This window comes from Colias eurytheme, chromosome 9 (genome assembly GCF_061535395.1).
Source record: "Colias eurytheme isolate Ceu_HAF_F1 chromosome 9, ilColEury1 Martin Lab GWU primary, whole genome shotgun sequence".
NCBI lineage: Eukaryota > Metazoa > Arthropoda > Insecta > Lepidoptera > Pieridae > Colias > Colias eurytheme.
In genome coordinates, this window is record NC_142988.1 from 1,028,782 (window position 1) to 1,052,716 (window position 23,935).

At 34.1% G+C, this 23,935-nt stretch overlaps 1 protein-coding gene across 1 annotated transcript in view; it reads left to right on the plus strand.

Moving 5' to 3' along the window:
- mmd (disintegrin and metalloproteinase domain-containing protein mind-meld) overlaps nucleotides 1-23,935 on the plus strand; it is a 163,740-nt gene that overhangs the window by 33,119 nt on the left and 106,686 nt on the right. The window contains exon 4 of the mRNA XM_090105283.1: nucleotides 5,574-5,653. Within this exon, the coding sequence (XP_089961409.1) occupies nucleotides 5,574-5,653 (80 nt within the window). The remainder of the gene's footprint in view (nucleotides 1-5,573; nucleotides 5,654-23,935) is intronic.

Here is a 23,935-nt window from a genome sequence, read left to right on the forward strand (position 1 = left end):
TGTTTTATTTTATGCAGTTCAATTTTACTTCTAAATCAATTTTATGTGATTGTGATTGCTTAAAACCGAAATTTCAATATAAGGAACGCTTTTGTAATTATCTGTTGCCAATAAGCTTTCAATTCAATGAATTTTTAAATTAATTTATGCTGCATTAATAGACAACAGCTTGTTCTTTCCGGTTCATAAACGTGACATCGATGACGGTTTAAAAAGTTTATAAACACTATTAACCAATCTACCTAGGACCGAGCGTTGCACCTTTTGACTACATACCTGCAGGGCAGTTACAGCAAATCTAATCAGGCAGGGCAGCCGGTGATAACGTAAATTTTCCCACCGCAAGTATGGATAAACCAGTAATTTGCCGGTATCTCTGAACTGAGTTTATAAAGATGAGATAAAACTGGATAACGGCTATGATGAGAACAATTAAGGGGCGGATATCTCGGGATTTATAGCACCGAGCTTTCTTGGATTACTTCACTTTAAGTCTTATTATGCTGTCGTCTGCGATATTTTTAATTATAAAAGTGTTAGAGCGTTTTAATTTGGGGTATGATGGCAACAAGCTAAACGGTAATGGAGTCGTTTATACTGTACAAGTTGACTGGAGTTAGGCATTAAGCTGGGAAGTTTATTTTTGCAATGCAGTTACTTGTTCTGTTGTGGGATTTGATACATGGTATGGTCATTTATAGCTTCATTGAAGAAGGAATAAATTGCGTATCATCTCAATTATGTCGTTCTTAGTTGAATCGTGCCATTACTGAGAAATAACTCACAATATAACCTAGTTTCTCAGCAAAACTAGCGTCATTTATTTTTCAAATAGTGCAGCTATAATAGATTAAAAACCATCGATGCATCAGTTTTTAACTATTAAAATTTGCGTCCTCCACAGCGATCCATGTAAAATGTCCAATATCGAATTATCGTCGCACCGTCCACGCTATATTCGTAATTCGGTTAAAAACTGGACGTGGCGTAGATGCCATTATCGTATTATGGTTACGTCGATTTCACTCTGGGTCATGAAATGAGGCTCTTAATTTGATAAAAGTTCACCCTACGACCAGATTAGTGCGTGTCCTTCGAGCAAATTGTGTTATGCAAGGGCTATGTAAACATATTTGGTTTGATGTCAAACGTCGCTATTTTGTTTTATTTGTTTAACTGTGGTATGGTAGAGAAGGTTATACACGGGAAAGATTGCTCGGAGAAGACAGCCTTGCGTTGAAATAGTTTTTTCAGCTAAAATACACATTATTACTACGCAAAACTTAACAACAAGTAAAATGATAAGAATTCATGTTTTGTTATATGTTTTTTTTCATAAAGTTTCTTAATTCTAGATGAATTTTTGTTGACTAATCTTCATCAAAAGAAAGTTTATATAAAGATATGATTTTAAACCGTTGATCCATTTCCAATAAAAATATTACAACTTCAGCAAATTTTTCCATTCTTAAAGATTAATTATATATACTCTTTGACAAGTTAGCATGTTATGAATTTACTATTGGAAATATCTATTTATATTTCATTATGAAAACATCAATAATTTATACCTTGAAATTCCTCATTACCGCCACCTACAGATTTTCATACAAAATCGTATTTTATTGCTAAGGGCTCTTTGAGGGAGTCAAATTACGTACAGCGACAAAAGAAAATCATAGTGCTAATTTAATATTATCAAACATCAGTACATGGAACTCTACAAGCAAATAAAGCTTGGCAAAAGGCAAATTTAAAGGACAGGTAATATCGTAAACGAACTGCTGTCAGTGGAAACCTAAAAGAAAGATATTTCAATATTAAAAACAAGCTTTTTATGAGACTCGACAATTTCTCATAATAGAGACTTAAATTTTCATTTCGTTAAATTGGCACTCCAATGGCTGTGTATAAGCAGAATTTTGAATGCTTTTATTTGATTGTAGAGGATTGCTGGAATCTCATAATTATTACCCTGGCTCAGTATTTTTCGTAAGAAAAGGAATACGTTGTGATTTTTAAAGAATTATTTACACAGGTTCTATATTAGCAATCGTCGTATGTACAATTGTGTCCAACCATCAATGACCTTTTTATAGTAGGGGAGGCCAAGAGGGGATTTTGGGATTTACTCGAGCGCGTCAGATTACTATAAGGGACGGTACCTTAGCTATTCATTAGTACCTCTAGTCAATATGAGCAGTTATGGTTGGTGGGTGCGCTCAGGGGCCCCGCTGGAAAATTTGAATAATCCATAATTCCCTAAGGTTGAGCTCGAATCGTCAGATTAGCGAAATGGGGACTTCTTATATTGTAATTAACCCCCCCATATATTAATCTGACGCGCTCGAATAATATTACTTTAATTTTTTACCCTTTCTTCATAGCGATTAAATCGCCACTTAAATCGTCAGATTAACGTATACTTTTTTTCAGTGACGTCCTGGAGCATGCAAAATATCAATATCTAACGCGCTTGAGTATTTCCAAGCCAATTTTTTTTCTTTTTTAAATTAAAAAAAATCAAAAAACCCTTCCCCACCGCTAAAAGTGAAAACATTATAGGACCTTTTTTTCTCGCTATGGTCTAATCTACCAATTCTAATAGGTTCCCGTGACGCTCGAGTAAATCCACATTTAGCATCCTGGGCTCCCCTACTATTACCATTTCCTACTTTTATTAAAAACCTTCTAACGTTACAAATATTTACAGCTAGCAGTGGCCCGCGGTTATACCCTAAATTTGTTTTTGCCTTTTTAGGTCGTAGCCTAGTTTTTGTAATCGTTCATAAAAATTGAACAGTACCATGTTTTATAAAATTGTCTGGTAAATTTTAAAGTTAAGCTTTTCATAGAAGGGCTAACTTTTCATCTTAAAACAAAATATAACATAAATTATAAGAAAAAACAAGGACGGAGTACAAAATATTTAAAAAGTTAAAAGTTTCTGGAAACCTTACTACTACTATAGGCTCTATAATAACAGTTTAATGGCGTTTATTTTTAATTAGTACAATAAGAAAAATTTTAATTTTTCTATCCAAAAATTATACTTTCCCAACTGTTATTATCTTTTATAAGAGCATCGTAATAAAAACTCATTAGTGAATAATAAATATAAAAAATTTGAAGAGGCGTTGTGTATTTTTTTCACTCACTTTAATTATATTTTTCATTTATCACTTAAAATTTGATGTAATCCCTACTAATATTATAAATTCGAAAGTAACTCTGTCTGTCTGTCTATCTGTTACGCTTTCCCGCGTAAACCTCTCAACCGATTTTGATGAAATTTGGCACATGTCAATCTTTAGACCCTGAGAAAGAACATAGGCTACCTTTTATCATGCACCACGCGGGCGAAGCCGCGGGAAGCTAGTAGAATATAATTTTGTACTTGACCAGTTAATGGTAAATCAGTTTTGTAATAAATATTCGATTATCGAGAACCCACGTTTTTATTATTATAGAAAAACTTATTATAAAAGGATCACAAGATATGAGCACCATTCATCTTTATTTTTTGGGTAGGCAATTATTTCTTAATATAATAAAATGGGATCACAGAAACGGTCAAGTCGTTTTCCAATAATGAAAGTTACGTAAGTATATTAAAAATATTGTATGTTCAGATTTGTACATGTAAATCGAGGCTTTATGTGATACTAGCTTTCCGCCTGCGGCTTCGCCCGCGTTTTCAAAGAAAAACCCGCATAGTTCCCGTTCCCGTGGGATTTCCGGGATAAAACCTAACCTATGTTACTCATGGATAATGTAGCTTTCGAATGGTGAAAGAATTTTTAAAATCGGTCCAGTAGTTTATGAGCCTATTCATTACAATCAAACAAACAAACAAACAAACAAAGTTTTCCTCTTTATAATATTAGTATAGATATACGAAAAAATTTACTTTGTTTTGTTACAAATGCCATTCTTTTCATTATTTATATTTATATAGCTACTATTAATATTTTACGAAGTTAAGATAACGACACATACAACACAACACACACACACACACACACACACACATGTATTTAAATTGAATACAATTCATTATATTGCTTTTAAATAATTGCATTTTTAACAAAATAAAACCACGTAGCGTATATAAAAATAACCGCGTAGCAATAATTTTCTCGTAGCATTTAAATATACCCGGACAAATCAGTCTATCGTAGCAAAGAACAGTATTTCTGCTTCAATAATTTACCGCACAATAATATTTAGTTGTCTATAATTAGATATTTACTTTTTGCATACCGATATCGACCTTATCTTAATATATATAAATCTCGTGTCACAATGTTTGTCCTCAATGGACCCCTAAACCACTTAACCGATTATAATAAAATTCGCACACCATGTGCAGTTCGATCCAACTTGAGAGATAGGATAGTTTAAACATGTAGGTACCACGGGCGAAGCCGGGGCGGACCACTAGTTCTAGTATAATAATGAAGGAGTGAAACTTAAAATCGGAAGAAGGTTAAAAGAATTCTCAGGTCACTCAATGGAACCCATCAAAACTAACACCACCGACTCATTCGTCACACATTCAAAAGTCACACTCAGAACGTTCGCACGTGTTTCGTATAAAAATCCATACAGCCTTGGTGGAGTTAGTGAAATGGGTCAACGAGTTAGAAAGGGTTGTACTCTAACCGTTTTCACTCGGATTGCGCAATTATGCCGTACACTTCATTCCCGTAAGTCTTACTCGGGAAAATTTTAATTTAAACATGCCATTGTTTCTGAATCATAGTCGTGTGAGAGTGGATTTTTCGTTTTTGTTCGTAGGTACAGCTTTTGTTTAAGGTGCGCGGTCGGACGGTCCGGTTCTGCTATTATTCGTTATGTTGCAAGTGCAATATTAACCGCTATGAACAATGTTGAATGTAATGAGTTGTTTTTGATGTAGGTTGATGGAAACGGGTGTTACAGCAGATTAGAAAAATCTGAAACAAACTGTTTCTGTCATGACACACATGGATTGCGTATTTTTATAAATACAGCATAAACATAACTATGGAGGCAAACATGCTTTATATATGACTAGGTTTCCGCCCGCGGCTTCGCCCGCGCAGTCAAAGATAAACCCGCATAGTTCCCGTTCCCGTGGCTATGTATATAAAAATTAGCCTTGTCCTTTCTCGGGTATCAAAATATCTCCATTCCAAATTTCATGAAAATTGGTTCAGTAGTTTAGGCGTGATTGAGTAACAGACAGACAGACAGAGTTACTTTCGCATTTATAATATTAGTATGGATGTATGCATTATACATAATGGGTCAACTAAAATATATGTAAAGAGATAAAATAAGACATAATAACTTTCTATTACTGTTGGTACTGTAAATTATATCAAATTGTGTTCAATGAATGAAATTCGTCAAATGTACAATTTACCGATACCGACTAATCTTTAAATCTACATTATGAGGCAGAGCTTTTAATATGCTGCTTCATATTTAAAACTACCTACATAGAATATAATATGAACAGATTTAAACTCCTCCACAGTATAATATTAACCGATACACAATAAGCCTAACATGAACATTTGTTCCAGACCGGCAAGCACTACCATCGCACATCGCTCCTCATCAAAGCCTTCAACCATAAATTCAGATTGGATCTAGAGCTCAACACGTAAGTACCTAGGTTGGACTAGCCACAGATTATATTAGAACCTACAAGTATAGTATTGTATTATCTGTGCCTACAATCTGGTTGATAAGATGAACGTAATATTTAGAGATATTAAAACAAGACATTTAGCTGCAAACTCAAACATTTTTATTTTTTCAATTAGACTTCTTCTACAAGCACTTTTGATACGTCATTACATATTTTTAACTTTTACCACCGATTCGGAAAGCAGTATCTACGGAGAAGAACCGGCAAGAAACTCCATAGCTCCATGCATGGGAGAAGATAAGAGGGGGCATTAAGAAAAAAACGTTTAACTCTTATTAAACTATGCAATTATGATTCAAATAAAAAATATAAAACCAAAACCTTTTTTAGCTTTTACAGAAATGTGTACAATCATAATGTGTGCATCGTTATAGTCACTGAATGTGTTTAATATTCTTTATGAACTGCTCTACGTGCAATATTTTTTTCTTTTTTATAGACTGAATTACCTAATTATAAAAACCAAGGCAGCGATTTCCTTATCCTTCTTTCGTTAATTTTTCCGCCATTTTTCACCACGTATGTATTACGGATTACTCACATAAAAATGACTTACAAATCAAAATAACAATCTATTTTCAGTAAACAGTTCCCTACCTCATATAATATATTTGGCACAGATAATAAATCACATATAAAAGATGCACTTAGCAATTTACGATATAACGTTATTGAATTCTAAACAAACGATGATAATGTATATATTCGTCCCACTCACTCACACAGATAATGGATATGCCTGTCTCTATCCATCACGGATCCATAACTTGTCAATGGGTTGTTGAATTGATTCGATGTGATTTTGTTTTCAATGTATAAAATGTATTTGGGGTTGTTCAGATCGAATAGCGACGTTTTATATTTCTATTTTTATAGAATTAATTTGTAAGTTGTTTGAATTGGATATAATCACTGAGCATATCATAATAAATTGAAAAATAGGACTTCAATAATTTTTTAATTAAGTTTTTGTATTTTTTTCTTGATTATTGTGCACGAAAACTAACCATGTTCGCTTAAATCCGCTTTCTTTATACGTCCCTTAAAGGTTTTAGATCTACGTATGAAGATAACGTAGAGACGTCTACCAGCTAGTAATACAATATCTTAGGTGCGTAGATACGTAAGGTATTGTGCTGCTAGCTGGTAGTAGTCAAACATGCTACAAGAGCTACGAATACTACGACTACGCTACGACACCCACGATCACGCTACAACAGCTACGACAGCTACGACACCTACGACCACGCTACGACACCTACGACTACGCTACAACAGCTACGACTACGCCACGACAGCTACGACTACGCTACGACAAAATATAATACCGTCTCACCAGCTTAGACGATACACATAGTTAATTACAATATTAATAACATCAAAACAAAGCAGACAAGTGCCTAGCGTGAAACTTTACAAATACGTAATAATTACAGACTTCAAGTTGCGATAATTAACTATTACATAAACTATCAGATGAGTTTCGGTTTCCCAAAGGTCTGGTGCTGATTATGATGTTGTTCAGCTTCAGTATTATGATACGTATACGTTTTAACCCTTAAATTGATTTCGTCCGTTTTAAAGGACATAGTATTTACAGACATGCTGGCGCTGTTATAGCAGACCTAAGCTTTGCTAATCGGTATATTGGGAAGGTACTAGCTATGTCCTTCGCGTACATGCAGGTTTTTTTACCAAAGCGAAGTACAGTCGCGAATGGTGACCATTTGAAAATTGCAAAAAACGGATCTCTTGACTCTCCTGATAAAATTGATAATAACTGTAAGTATTTTGGCTATTTTGCTTATAATGTTATATTATTAGTTAGAATACGATTGTAAGTATAGTATTTTGACATAATTTTTACATATTTTACAATATTTGGAATACAAATCTTAGTTTATATACGATGTCCCATAAAACGGACGTTGACAACTTGGAGTATATACTAGGGTATTCTTCACATGTCCTATGTAACGGACGTTGCCAATAAGGCCATCCATTTTCAACGTCATCATTTTGATATATTTTTCTCTATTTTTAATATGTTTTAGAGGAGCATGACTTGGCAATCAATAAAAAATTCCCTACCTATCTCTGGCGGAAGCTTAAGAGTCTGGCGTTGAGTTGAGATTACGATTTTGAAGGAAATGTAGACCTACGGGAGTGATTTCACTATGATAACAGTGTCAATCATTTACCCCCAGCACCATACCTTCGGAATTATACAACATATTGATTTGAGACACAATGAAGACCCAAAAAGTCAGAATTTTTACCATCAACAAAATATTATTGCTGCAGAATTACAGCCATTACATGCGGTGCGAGATGAATCTTCCCTAATTCTCACTAGTTCTTCAGCCACAGCATGATGTTACTTACCAGAAATACCACCCAATGTTGAAAAATTAAAATAATAATACCTTACAAATTAAAAAACTGGCAGAAAATGGATATAATATATGCCAAATAATCCAAAAAAAAGCGATTTAAATTTCCTGTTTGTTTTGGTACTTCAGGCATGGTATACGACTTCTTTGCATACGATGAAGCAAACACATTTCAATCTGTACAATATAAGGAATGGGAAGAGGACTTTCTTGGTGTATTAGATAAGTTCTCAGGCTATGTAATACTATTTCTATTCCAATTCTTAGCATATTCTTAGGCTGTGATTTTTGGTAGTGTCGTTTTTTAAAATCCATTATTTTTAACGATATCGTTAAAGTTTTAACCAACATTTTAAGACAGATGTTTGAAAAGCTTATTCTAGATCGTCCATAATTATAGTTTGAAAATAATTTTGAATTACAGAGTTGAAAATGTGCATTGTATTCATGTACCACGGTTGCAGGAATAATGTGCAATGTCCGTTATATGTGACGGTTCGAACATGTACATATAATTGGCAATGTCCATTTTATGTGACATAGTGAAAACAATAGAAAAAATTAAAATTTTTAATTTTTTTTTTCATTTTCCTCTTTTCTATCCTAATTCCAACACATCCTCCAAATTTGGACATTATAAACACAAGTTATCCAGGGGTGACAATTTAAGGGTTAATATTATGAACTTATGAAGATTAATAGAAGCCGTATGGAAGTCGAGTTTCTTAATGGTGAGGTGGTTAAGGTGTTTATTGGAGATGTATACATATAATTATATTACTAGGTGATTGCTATATTATCTTACTACTTACCTCGATTCATAAAAGGAATAAGAGGAATAATAGTAAAACTAAAAAGAATATAGCTTATTATCATTCAGGTACGATTGTTTATACTAGTGGTTTCTACAGGTGAAAGGTTTCAAGAGCAGCATAATTGTTTTCGAGTCTTTAAAATTTTCAGAGCAATTTTCTTAATTTTATAATGTTATCTTTCTAATTGAGTATGAAATTTTTAAAAGTATTTAAGTTATTTTTATACTATTAAATTCAACATTATATTATAACTATTCAACATCAAGGCACATACTGCGATGCCAAATCGGCGGACCAACCAAAATTGTGTAACTGAAAATTGCATTGCCGCAAAAAATTTGATTGGAGCACAAAAGCGGCCTTCTGTCTCGCTTCGCTTGTTTATACATCGCTTTTAATGAAGTCGATGGAACGGGCTGAGGGAATCGAGTTGTGGCCGCAAGTTATGGGAGGTAGCGATTTGTGAAGCGTGGGGTATAAGCGTAAGCGATTATTTAATATTTGTGGCTTTTTTTGTTATAATAGGTAAGTAGTTCATATTGAGTTAAGAAAATGTTGGATGTTATTTTTAAAGGAGCTAAATGTCCGTCATGTAAGTTTTTAATATCATGAAGTAAAATATATAAAATACGACTGTAAAAGCACTAATGAAATTAACATCTATAAGTTAAACAAATATAATATAGCTATGACAGACGTTTCATTAATAATATTTAAAAGCAATGTACCGAATTAGTATTTTCTGATGTTTGATTTTACGCGAGTATTATACATTTAGAAATTAAAGACTTTTTAACGGATTTTAAACGCGATTTATTCATTCTATTATTTTCCCGACGTTTCGAACACTTTACAGCGAGCGTGGTCACGGGGAGACAGTGGAGGGGAGTCAGTCTCCCCGTGACCACGCTCGCTGTAAAGTGTTCGAAACGTCGGGAAAATAATAGAATGAATAAATCGCGTTTAAAATCCGTTAAAAAGTCTTTAATTTCTAAATGTACCGAATTCTTGAGTCCTCTTATCAATTATTCAATAAAAACGTTTATATTTAAATTCCAACCAATCAAAACACAGCGAACCCATGAATCGCACCAATCATAAGTCGGCACGAGTGCTTGCGGAGTGGAGGGCTTACAATTTGAGCTCCAGATTGGAAAATGACGCAGAGACGCTGCATCACAATGGATGCTGTACATCGATTGGTTATAACGAGCTACCGGTGTAATCCTTTGAAGAAATCGAGCCTTGTAATTGCACGTTGGAAAGTTCTCGATCGTCGAGTGTTGTTCTTGGATTTTGGTAAGGGCTGTTAGATTGAATGAGGGAATGGATTGCGAAAATTTGTAGGTATTGTTTCTTATACGAAAGCGAAAAGAGTTTGTTTTAAATGTACATACCTACTATATTATTGATATCTAATAAAGATAGAGTTACCGCCTCGTTGGTACTGTGGTTGACACGTGAGCGTAATACCGAGGGTCCTGGGTTCGATTCCCGGTGGAGACAAAGAAAATGTCTCGGTCTGGTAGGACACAGAAGGCTGATCACCTACCCCTAAAGAAAATCGATCAGTGAAACAGATGTATAATGCATCTGCCCCTTACCCCAATAGGGGACATGGGACTTCACACACAATTAAGATAGATTGAGTGGGAAGTATAAGTGTTATAATTTATAGTTTTAATAGCCTTGCACAGACTATGTGTTTAAGTATTGTAGACAACATAAACCATAAAGGAAGGAGCTTTTTATCTGAAAGGAAAAAGGAAATACCGTAAGACATTACTTACATATTTTGTTTAATGTAATTAATTTATTCATTCATAAAAACGTTTAATTTAATGCCGACATGGTTTCTCTCTTACCTCCGTTTAACTTATAAAATTATAACAATTTTATTAAGCAACCGGTGCTAAATAAATTTGTCTAAATTTCATACAATGTGAAGTAATTATTCATAACTCAAGACCCGCGGCTTTCAGACTTGGGATAACCTAAATTCTCTAGATTTTTGCAGACAAAAACATGATAATATGCTAATCTAATTATTACGAATATTTAAATTAAATGCGTATGTAAATACACGTATAAAATTTGCTTTATCAAGTAAATTTATATTCTTAAAACAAGACATGTCTATATACGTAAATATAAAAATGAATCGCAAAATGTGTTGGTAAGCGCATAACTCGAGAACGGCTGAACCGATTTCGATAATTCTTTTTTTATTATATTCCTTGAAGTACGAGGATGGTTCTTATGTAGAGAAAACGTAAATATTATGTACCACGGGCGAAGCCGGGGTGGACTGCTAGTAGGTTATAAAAACGTTCGATAATAAATCATCTTAGCAATATAATACGTATTGTCAGTGACTTATCCGAGTTGAAAAAGTATTAAATTTTCAACTTTACTAAAACTTTAAATAAAAATAAAACTTTCAATAAAACTTTAAATTTTACTATTTTCAAGACAATGACCGCGATATTCTTGTAGTTATCAAACAAACTTTCATGCCGTAAAAGAAAGCTGCAATCTCTTATTTCTCTTCTTTCTACAGCGAAATAGGATGCGGAATATTTAAAAAATAGTAAGGTAAATATTTATTACAAAACCGAACCTTAAAGTTCGTAAAATAAAACTATTATTACAATCTTAATGCCTGCTCTAGAATTATAACATCGTCATCAGAGAAAAGACGTACCCGTTTTCAAATTAATCATAATTAAATCGATTACCCGTAGTAAATTAATTATTAAGTAGAGAGTACGATACCCTATTAATGCCCAGTCAAAATTAAGAATCCCCAGCAAATTTTTCGGAATAATCTATTAATTCTAACAAATTAATCTCCCAAGTGAGAATCCTTCCAAGTCGTTCATTATCATAAATTCGGCTTACTTTTGTACTACAACGGGTATTACTTTACCCAACGGAAAAGGTTAAAAACGTCAGAATGGATACGAATAACTCATATTTTCCCCTGGGCGGCAGTCTCAGGTTATTTACCGTCTTCCTTTGGAAATTTCCCGAAATATCATCGCGGTGCCTAACGCCCGTTAGCCCTTATGAGGGTTGCCAGCTGTTTAAATTTTATTATGCTTGTTATGTTCCTTGTGTTGATGTACGTTGTGTGTGAGGAAAATTTACAATATTTTGTTTTAAATTTTAATAGAATGTTTATAAATAAGTATTAAAATGTAAGCCAATGCAAAAATACATACGTTTTTAAAGTTATATAGTGATAGAAATTAATTGAAGTAACATTGTAATTGTAATTTTTTTATCGGGGCCATCTATCTTTTTAAAAAAATAGCATCGTCACTGGTATACATTTATAACATACTTACAAATATGTGTTAGATCTTTGGCTATAGTATATTCGAGATTGTTATAAACTCTCTTATTCTACTTATTTGGCAGAAAAAGTTTTTGGTAACCCTATATCCACGGGCGTTGACACTCATAGGAAGTAGGAAGTAATAAATAAATAGGTGTGAAACATTATAACCGGTTGCATGAAATCTTTTTATGAAGAAAAATATTTATTACATGGTGGAAATTTATCGTCGCGTATATCGTTTTTGGATTTCCATGTTTTTTATGTGAGCATACAATTTAATTATGGGGATGATAAAACACCAAAAAGAGTATAAATTCTACATGAAAGTCTACTAACGTGGTACCCAGATAAATGAAATTATAACTATTTGCAAACAAAATACAACCAAATCGGCTTAGCTTTTTTATCGAACATCAATAATCACATCTAAACAAACTTTCCAATTCATTTAACAATTACGAGGATAAAGTTAAAAATCGAATAGCAGGTCTCGCTTTTAGACTCTCTAAACATCGGTATTTTCTTCCTAAACATGTCAAAGCACTTTGAACCTAATTGAATATTTAAATCCTTTGTTTTTCACGAAGCGGATTGGGTAAACAATTCCTCTATATTAGCGAGGTGTATACGTCCCCGCGGGCGGTCCCGGGTCAGGGACGATACTTCGAATGCAAATAAGTGTTTTATTAAATGATATAAGTTTCAAATAACTAAGTTATATGCAGATACTAGATTTCCGCCCGCGGCTTCGCCCGCGTTTTCAAAGGAAAACCCGCATAGTTCCCGTTCCCGGGGGATTTCCGGGATAAAACCTATCCTATGTGATCCAAGTTACCCTCTATATGTGTGCTAAATTTCATTGTAATCGGTTCAGTAGTTTTTACGTGAAAGAGTAACAAACATCCATACATCCATACATCCATACATCCATACATCCATACAAACTTTCGCCTTTATAATAGTATTAAGATTCATGTTAAACTAAATTATTGATAAAGTATTTGTGCTTTTCACGCTTTAAGTCCAATTATTTTTTCAAATTACTTATGTGATCGCATGACCCTAGGAAATTCGTTTTGGGGATTGCTCATTTTACTATAGCCAAATTAAAGATAATTACTTTATTAATAAATACCTAATTGATGTTAATGTTGAATTGCATCACGACTGATGAATTTTCTTTGTTTTTATAATTTATACGCCGCATCATAATAATGGCAGATGTTTTGTACATTTTTTTAGCGGTAATTAATCAATAATTAGTATAAGCCTGTGAAAAAAGTTGCCGATTTTGTAAAGAGCGCTAAATCGATATTATTATTATTATGTCCCAGGAAGTTTATTAAGTATTAAGTATTACGATATCTATGAAAATAATTATAAAAATTCAAGGATAAACCATGGCTTACATCGTGTATGTTATAACTTATAATGTCATACATTGTCAGCCTTGTGTCGTTGTATGGGGGTATAATGAGAAAATCAATATAAGCACGTAAAATGCAGACGTCTGTGACGCATATCAATTTTTTCCATTAATAATAAATCACATTTGCTGATTCACGACTTTCAGCTTTACTTGTAGCATGATAGAGTTCAAATTGTATTGATTATTTGATGTTTAAGCAATTTCAACTGCAATTTTTGTTATGATTACACAAATAAAATAATTAAGTACTTATTTTTATAGAAAAACCATTAATTATAATGCATGATAGCCCTAAAATTCTTATCATACGGTATTGATATAATTATCAGACGTTCATTTCACCGTACCGTCACGTCATGGAGTAAGGCGAGGATTTTAGTATCTTTGAATCTTACCAAAGAAGTTTCACTTCTGACACGTGTACTCGGCACTCAAGCCCTTTTTATTTTTTTGTCTGTCTCTATTCAAATATATTTTGTGCAAACCATTGCAACTATTACACAATTAACGATGGTATTTATCGTTAAACCCTCCACATTTATATCCGCACATGTCGTATTATAATAAATTCATTGTAATCATTGAGCTTAAATTTCCGCCCAGGTAATGCAGTTGTATAAAATTATTTCAATATCGCATTGCTCATTAAATAACGCATCGTGCGTATCACATAACGTCATGAATGTTAACGGTTTATTACTGCCTATGTAGTACCTGTTGACGTTATTGAAAACCATGTATTTGTACTCTATCTATTGTTTTTGGAAGTGAAACTTCTTTATCAGGGTTGGAAAAAAATTGAGTGTAACATTTTTTCGTTACGCGTGACATTTTTCCGTTACGCGCCATCTTTTTCTTATCCCTACCACACGTGATTCGACGTATTTCTGTAAAGTTGCATATATGTAGTAAATTTTTTTTTTGAAAAATAAGGTCATAAAGAAGTTTCATTTCTTACGTGTACGCAAACATTTTTTTTTCATTAATGACGTCACCCAATAGAATTCGATCAACATCCTACGCTAGATAAGGTTTGGTTCAAAGTCTACGTCTGTAAGTTTGATCCACTTCCAATGAATAAAAGAATAGTTCGATATTTCAAACACATACTTAGGAAACGAGGACTGAGGAGTATCATTTTTAGAAGCAGATACGAATTAGCCTTTTGCAGACCTAAATTAATAGCTAATGCTTAAACCTTAATTCCTCCTTCCTCCAGGTCTCAAACCCTAGACATTTTACCTAATTTCCTTACCATTGCTCCGTAAGGATAGTAAATTTATCCAAGCTAATAGACAATACTTCTAAATAACATGATCAGACACTTCGTATTTAGATATTGCTATAACACTAACACCATAAGCGCTCGCAATGAAAATCGGTCCTTCGAAACGGTAACAACAATATAATTGAAACGGCAAAATTGACTTAACAATTAAACCAACTAGGGCTTTGAATATAAACGCAGTGATTATATTAATTTACCAGTTTCGCGATAATATCGGACGTTTCGATCGGTACACGAAACATTATCGCTTTTATTACTCGAATTTGCATAATTGCCGCGATTTTTTACCGTTATATCTTTTAATCTGTTCCAGATTTGTTGGATTTGTGCTTTACGGTAATTGAGTTGGATTGCGGCGTGATTTAATAATGCGCAGTAACAAGCTATTATTGTTTAATGGTTTTAGAAGTGTTGGAAATTTATTACGAATTAATTGGCAACCTGTTTGACGTCGTGGAGGGTCTTAAGAATCTTTTCTGACTTTAAGAAATCATTTTATGAATCTCAGCTGATGAAAAACGTTGATGGTTAATGTATTTACTGCTAAAGATCAATCTTGAAAATCTTGTTCTTTTCTTAATGACTTTTATTAATCATATCCCACATGCAACTGCAATCTTCTGGTATGTTTAATAGATTAATTGTTAAGCCTTTACCTTCAAATGCTCAATTTGTATTTGTTAAAATTTGCTATCAATTTTTATTCAACAGTTAGTACTCTCCGAATAAATAGTTCAATACAAGACAACCTAACTTTACATCATTACAATACGCATTCGCTCCACATAGCTCCAGAGCAATTGTGACGTCAATTAGAAGTTGCGAGAGCAACGTGAGAGGCAAGTACGTAAAGCTACGTGTGCGACAGAGACGAAAGATTTGTAGGTCAATTGTAAAGGGAGAAAAGTTTTAATAAGCTGTAACGTTTGCTTCGTATTGATTGACGGTCCCATATCAACTATTAGTGTACTAGCAGTTTATGAGCGCCTAGTACTTTGGTTTGCTTGAGGGTGATGAAGCAGGTAGTGCAGAGTTCGAGTTTTGGTAGAAATAAACGGGTAGAATAACGCAATTCGGAAAGAGTGGCATATTTATCCACGTACGTAGCTTAATTCAATTACAAAGGGTTTAATTTCAAATGTAACTTTTCCACATCACAACAATGCTATTGGTACTTAACTAACAGATAAATTCACAGTCGCTACGAATGCGTGAATACGACGCGAGAGAACCGCATTTTATTTACAAGTATAGTACAAGATATAAGCAATAGCTGTATATTAGCAATTTCAGAATACATGCATGCACAAGCATTCCGCCTGCGGTTTCGTCCGTTTTATCTAAAACTTAATAAATTATAATATACCTACCTTGAAAAAAATCGCATCAAAGTCTGTTGCGTAGTTTTACAAATTTAAGCAGACATATATAGGGACAGAGAAAGCGACTTTGTTTTATATTATGAAGTGATTAATAGAGTTTAATATACTGGTAAATTTAATACTGATTAAATTACAAGCACGTCTTGGAACTAACCACTGAACTCTTATTATATACATAATATTATATTGAACAGTTTATTTTAGAAAAAAAAAGGTGATAAATCAGTGTAGCAATGAAAGAAAGAAATATCTACGTCTAATTAAGGTAAAATATATATTTTGTATATATTTTACCTTAAACATATAATTTGACAATATATTCTGACAGAATGAACAAGACAAGTCGACTGACTCATGATACATAACTGAGCGTGGACTACTCCACAGTCGTAACACGCATTAACTAAATTAGTAGCCAAAAACATGCCATGCACCTATCTGTATTATGTTTATATCTTATTTCTTTGTAATCTCTATAGTTTTCTTATTATTTTGTTGCTAGTTTAATTGTATGTTCTTGCCCATGATTAAATGTTTGTCTATGTCTTTAATATCCTAAAAACGCTCCAATCTCGTGCCATATACCACGCAACAAGCTGTAAAATTTAACCACCGTAGTGTAGCGATTTTGTGGGCAATCGGTACGCACCTGGCCGTACCCTAGATCAGCTGACATGCTTTGCGGCCGCCCTATGATTCGGGCTTAACGTTCTTATCAGTAATGTATAAGTTTTATCGTTCAGGGGGCTCGGTATTGGAATTATTTTAGACGAGAACTTTGAGGAATATTTGGTAGTAGGGTTTTTAGAACTTTGAATATCATTGGTTGGGGATATGCTGACGCTTTTGCAGATAAGGTGAGGTTCTATACTAAACTATAGGTGTTATTACTTTAAAACATTGTTCCTAATAATATTCATTTCATTGATATTAAAAAAATAATATTTTACATTAATCCGTCAGTCCTCGGATCACAGACACAATAGAAAATCTATTGTGTCTCGGCCCGATCGGGCCGCTCGGTGGTCAATGGGTTAATACATATTTGTTTAAAAAAAATTATAACCAGAATATTATGTGTGTTGTGACATTACGACTAATCATTTGTTTAACATATTCTCGTGAATGTAGAGCCATTTTCATAATATGCAGTACCTATACATTTTAATTGATATAGGTATATGGAAACTCTGTGAACTATGCCACAGCAGAATGCTCATATCATTTTAATTCATCACAACCCAACAAATTCGCTAGCCAAAAGATCCAAATCTCGCAATACCCTACAAAAAATAGAGCATAAATATCTCAAGAATATCGGGGGCAATTTAAAAGCCTGATTCGTCTGTTTGCCCAGCAAACCGCGATATCGAATCCAATCTAATTTAACGTGATGTAATTCGTCCGCCTGATCCAATACGGCCTTCTAAAATTAGACGCACAAACACAAATACGGATCGCGCGTGATTGTAGCTCTGGATTCTCGAACCTTCTAGAACGTTCTAAGCGGGAAAATTTAAAACTATATGTGTTTTTTTGATATGAGCTTGCTGTTGTGTGATTTTTTATAAGAGAGACTTTTCTGTGTGTACTTTTTGAGGTACACCTACGTCCTACAGTCCATATATTATTTTTTAACACGTTATGCTAGATATAATATTATGCTCGAAAAGCATGGTACATAATTAAAAATACCTCTATCTCATAAATTTTTAATTTGTTACATTTCTCTTCATCCGAACAAATTGACGACGTTATACCATAGCTATTGTCAAATTAATTATTAATTCCAATCTATTACAGATTACATCGCTAGTACACAACTTAGTTTCCCCCCTCCTCTCATAAATGATTACATTAACATGCATCAAGGCATGCGGAGGAATTTCCACTTAGCGCGCAATGACTCCACACAAAACTTGTACAGAAAACTTGCCAAAAAACATTTCGCTTCCTTATTTACTGTTAACCAATAACGAACGCAATGAAAAATGATGGCCACGATGACTTTCTGTTTGTTTATAACTCATAAACATTCTTGTTATGTTTATGTTTATATTATATCCGCTTTACTGTATTGTTATCGGATACGCAATAAACTCTTATGATTTTTTCATGTTGCGGATATCTGATATGGTTATGGTTAAAGTGATGGGAGATTTTGATAAAGATTTTTTTTTTAATCGACTTCAAAGGTTCTTCAAAGGTTATCAATACGGTCGGTATTTTTTTTATGTATGTACACCGATTGCTCTGAGGTTTCTGAACCGATTTACGTGATTCTTTTTTTGTTTGACTAACTAACCAAGCAACTAACCAAGCACTAAGCACTTAGTATTAAGCCCGTGCATCGACATCAAACCTTTTTAGTAAATAGCACACCTAAATAATATGTAGTAATTAATAATATCAAATCTTTTTTATTATTTACTTTTCCGTTTTTGAAGCCGGTTGTTTCTAACGTAGTTATTTTTATGTGTGTTTGTAAATATTATAAATTCGGTGTTTTAAAAGTGTGAGCTTTATATTTGTTTTTCTATTAAACTGAAATGTATTTTGAGCCTGACTCGAAAATAAACTCAAGTTTGAGTTTCGATGTTGAATGTCAAAGTTAAACTTAATAATCGTATTGTACATAATAAGATGTTTACGATTATTGTACACTTTTAGCTTTTCTTTACACAATGTTAGATATTATTTCGAAGAGTAATTTTACAATGAGTCGGTTTACTAATTTAGTCATTACATTTGATATGCTTCTAAGAACAAGATAATATAAGTAGAACATATACTCTTCGTATCCCTATATCGACTGGTCGAAATATTAAGTGTATTTTAATGAAGTTTACAATAATCAAACTCTAAATGTATTGTATTGTATGGTATTGTATCAGCCTGTCGTGTCCCAATGCTGAGCAAAGGCCTCTCCAAGTCGCTTCCATGAATCGCGGTCTTGTCCTAATGAAAACCAGTCATTTTTAAATTGGTGAAGTTCATCTCGCCATCTCTTCTTCGGCCTGCCGCGACGTCTTGTATCTGTTCCTGGGCTCCACAAAGTGGTTATCTTGGCCCACAGTTCGTCCGGCATGCGACTTATGTGCCCTGCCCAACTCCATTTCAACGAAGCGGCTTTTTGCGCTAGGTACATCGGCAATTTTAGTTTTAGAGCGCAACGCGCATCTAAATGTACCTTCAGTAAATTATAATATTAAACACATTGCCTACTACAATGTAATATCGCTAAAAGCTCATTTGACCGAAACCTCTAAACAATAAACATCGATGTAATAATCACGGGAATTCAATTAATTTCTCGATCCGTCTGTTTGTATGTACAAACGAATAAATAATCGAGTTACGTAGAAAATACACGTATTTCGGTTCGAGTGTGCAATAACGCGGTTATATGGAACAATTTAACATGTACTGGTGTTTCAGACTAGGAGCGTGTGTGTTACAAGTGAAGAAAACCTGTGTGTAAATAAAACACTTTATTCATATTGCATTTAGTTTATATGACAGCTTTATATGTTATACAAGGCAAGTAGGTAGGTGTTTCTACACTGCCACCTTTCTGACTCAACAATTGTTAGTGAAATTTGAAAATGAAAATCATAATACAGACAACTATAATTTGGTCATTTTAATCTAAGTAGAGTACCTACTAATGAATTTATTTTAATATTTAGTATATCTATAAAAGACATGAACATAGATGCATATTTATACATGTGGATGCAATCGTATTATCATCATATCAACATAGGCTAAACAGATAGACATCGACTCTTCCAAGTAACATCACCTCGAAAATACACCTTAAACAATTATGACATTTAAATTCGAAGTAATGAATGACTCGACCGTCGATCAGTTGAATTTACTCTCAAAACGAATTATGTAATTAATTTAACTCGTTTCTTCGAGTTTCTAGAGCGGCTTGTTTAACTTTTTGAGTTGGAGAAATATTTGCATCGAATTTAATTTTGTTGTAGTGATGGAAATATTATCTCTCACAATATTATATTTTATTAATATGAACATGTAGTTGTTATTTACGATTGTAATTTTATATTTGACGAGCTGTTCCCCGTGGTTTCCCCCGCAATGCTCCTGTTAGTCTTAGCGTGATGAAATATATACCTTCTTCGATAAATGGGCTATCTAACACCGAAATAATTTTTCAAATCGAACAGTAGTTACTGAGATAAGCTCGTTCAAACAAACAAACTCTTCAGCTTTATAATATTGAAGTATAGAATATAGGCTCTTACCACGTCAATAGAAATATTGATCAAATTATTCTACGAAATGGATAAAATGAAATTCGATAAAAATATATTGGGTTTGGGATCGTAAGTAATTGGAATGAATATGTGAGGATTCCACTTACAGAATATATGTAATTACAACTTGCTCCAATTAATAGGTTTGTGTATTTATGAGTATGAGTATTACAGGTTTAGTTTGGAACAAATTGTTTCTTAGGGCCTGTTCAGTGCGACGCGGATGACCTACGCGGACGTCCGCGACGGACGGTAAAATGTATGAAACCTTACAGCGCGTTCAGAGCGACGCGGAGCTGTCCGCGTCGCGGAGAGCTATCCGCGCGCGGTCGAAATCGCTCCGCGCCGCTCCTCCGCGCCGCGGATGTCCGCGGGCGGACGGTGCCTGGTTCTAATGTATTTGTTCAGTGCTCGGCGGACAACTGCAGTCACGCGGAGCGGATGTAAAGTACTGTCGTTGTCATGGCGGCTGCGTCAAATGTGCAAACCGAGAGGGACAGTCGATCCCGATCCGCATCGCACTGAACGACAAAATCATCCGCGACGGACGCAAAACCTAGTCCGCGTGCGGACGGTCCGCGTCGCACTGAATCGGGCCTTAATTTGTACTTTGATACGATATTTTACCTGAAAACTAAGTCCTCGGAGGCTGAAGCTGTCAAGATTCATCAGAATTTGTTCAGTTGTTTTTGTTTGAAAGAAAAATTTAAATTCACACATTTTTACAAACTTTCACGTCTAATAATTAGAAAAAATATTTCTATTTATTTTCCAAAAAACAGATACGTTTCTCAAAACATAGCGCTCATATTTGTTTTTCATTAGTATTTTAATTAAAATTTACGCGTGCCAAACGCGTCTCGTCTGAACAGCCATTACAATAGCGAAGGGAGTCTAGCCTCTCGCGTGTTTCACGTAGCATGTCTGGTAACAAGTTAATTTACTGGGACTAAGTAAACGTTTGTTTAGCGTGTTTGTTAGCGACGATTTATTGTGATACGGCGCGGTTGTTTGATCGAATAAAACTCTGCTAATGTGACATTGGCTTTTTATTTATTATTTTATTAAGTACTAGTTTACCTCCCAAGGCTTACTATACTAAAACCTTCCTCTTGAATCACTCTATCTATTAAAAAACCTATCAAAAACTGTTGAGTAATTTTAAAGAAAGACAGGCAGACGGCGGAAAGCGACTTTGTTTTATACTATGTAGTGATATTCCGAACACTTTCCGACGACTGAAAATACGATTGCAGTGAGAAAACTTACAAATCTTTCATAAAAATAGTACACACACGTAATTTTTGAATTCGGTACAATTTAGTATCTGAGATTAGGCGCTTTCAAATAAACAAGCAAGCTTTATTAGTACCTAAAGATGCAACTAATATTATAAATGCGAAAGTTTTTGAGGATGTGTGTGTGTGTTTGTTACTCTTTCACGCAAATTCTACTGAACCGATTACAATGAAATTCAGCACACATATAACTTGGATGTGTGCTGAATTTCATTGTAATCGGTCGGTGGATTGTAACTTGGATTAACACATAGGATAGGTTTTATCCCGGAAATCCCACGGGAACGGGAATTGTACGGGTTTTCCTTTGAAAACGCGGGCGAAGCCGCGGGCTGAAATCTGGTATTTCATGAGTGTAGAAGTACAGATAATTTATAGATTTTTATATAAAAAAATTACACATCTAATATTGTTCCAAAGCTCAAAAGCATCACTTGTAACACTCTACCCTCATTATATTATGCTGTTTTTCAATAAAATTAGCTCGCGAGAAACTCGCAGGTGTTTCGCACACGCGATGTCGTGCGCTCAAATATTACACGTCGCCAATAATGTAACGCTTAAAATAAGTTCTTAATATTACAAGTTAGCTACTAGTTATTTCCAAACATACCTCTAGGAAGCGGGGTTTTAGATAAATCTTATATATAAAATTCTCGTGTCACAATGTTAGACTGCATACTCCTCCGAAACGGGTGGACCGATTCTCATGAAATTTTCTGTGCATATCGGGTAAGTCTGAGAATCGGCCAACATCTATTTTTCATATGTACCACGGGCGAAGCCGGGGCGGACCGCTAGTCTTCTTATATATAAAATTCTCGTGTCACAATGTTAGTCTGCATACTCCTCCGAAATGGGTGGACCGATTCTCATGAAATTTTCTGTGCATATCGGGTAAGTCTGAGAATCGGCCAACATCTATTTTTCATATGTACCACGGGCGAAGCCGGGGCGGGCCGCTAGTGTCATATAAAAACTTACATATTATGTTGTAATTAGTTTATTTAAATACAACAAGATACGATTTCAAGATATTTAACATAACACTGGACATTGGCGAAGTCCCTAGGCCATAAACAAAGAAGAAGAAATACGTAGCACTTATTTTTAGTAAAAGATTCTATAACTTTAAATGTCTGTTATTTCTGAGTACCTATAAACGCGTCTATTTTTACATCTTTACTTCCAAGAATAGAAGCAATCATCTTGAAGATATTGAATTTCTCTTTCATTCGTTGTTATTCTTATAATATCGAATAAACGAAAACATACACAATTTTAAACAACACATCTTTGAGCTTCTACAGTTTTCGAAATATATAATTTTCTCTTTAATATAAACAGAAAACATGCAAACATTTATCGTATTTACTTGAAACAATAGCTCGTATGAAGCATTAATATGCGTCTTGCAACCAAAAGCCACTCGTATAATATTCATATTTAGCAAAGCATGGCTCATATATACTTATTAATTATATTATATCGGTTTACTATGTCATGGTGGTAAAACTAAGATGAAGTGATTTGATAAAACTTGCAAATGTCTATTCTGTTCTTGTAGAATTTTTATAAAATCTGTCAGATTTTAAGCACAAAACTATACTCTATATGAAACTATAATATTAAATCATTAAATGCTTTTAAGCTATTGCATAGCTTCTATCGCAGGCCTTGAGCGCGGGGACTGAATCTAGAAATTCCGTAACGAAAAAACCTCACGCTCCCCACTCCGACGGGCGGAGGTGTGGCTTGAAGGCATAGCATGCAATAGCTTTACCGCGGCAGACCCGGGGGCCACACGTTTTTTTAATAAATACGATTAATAAACCTACAACATAATAATTTATATTATAAAAGTATACCCAACCACATAACCTTTTACTACACCATAAATTGATCAACACGATTCGCCCAGCCGCTTAAAGTTAATAAAAAACTACGGTTCGAAGTTCATTCATTATGACCAATAATATAATGGCTGATGAGCCATTCTA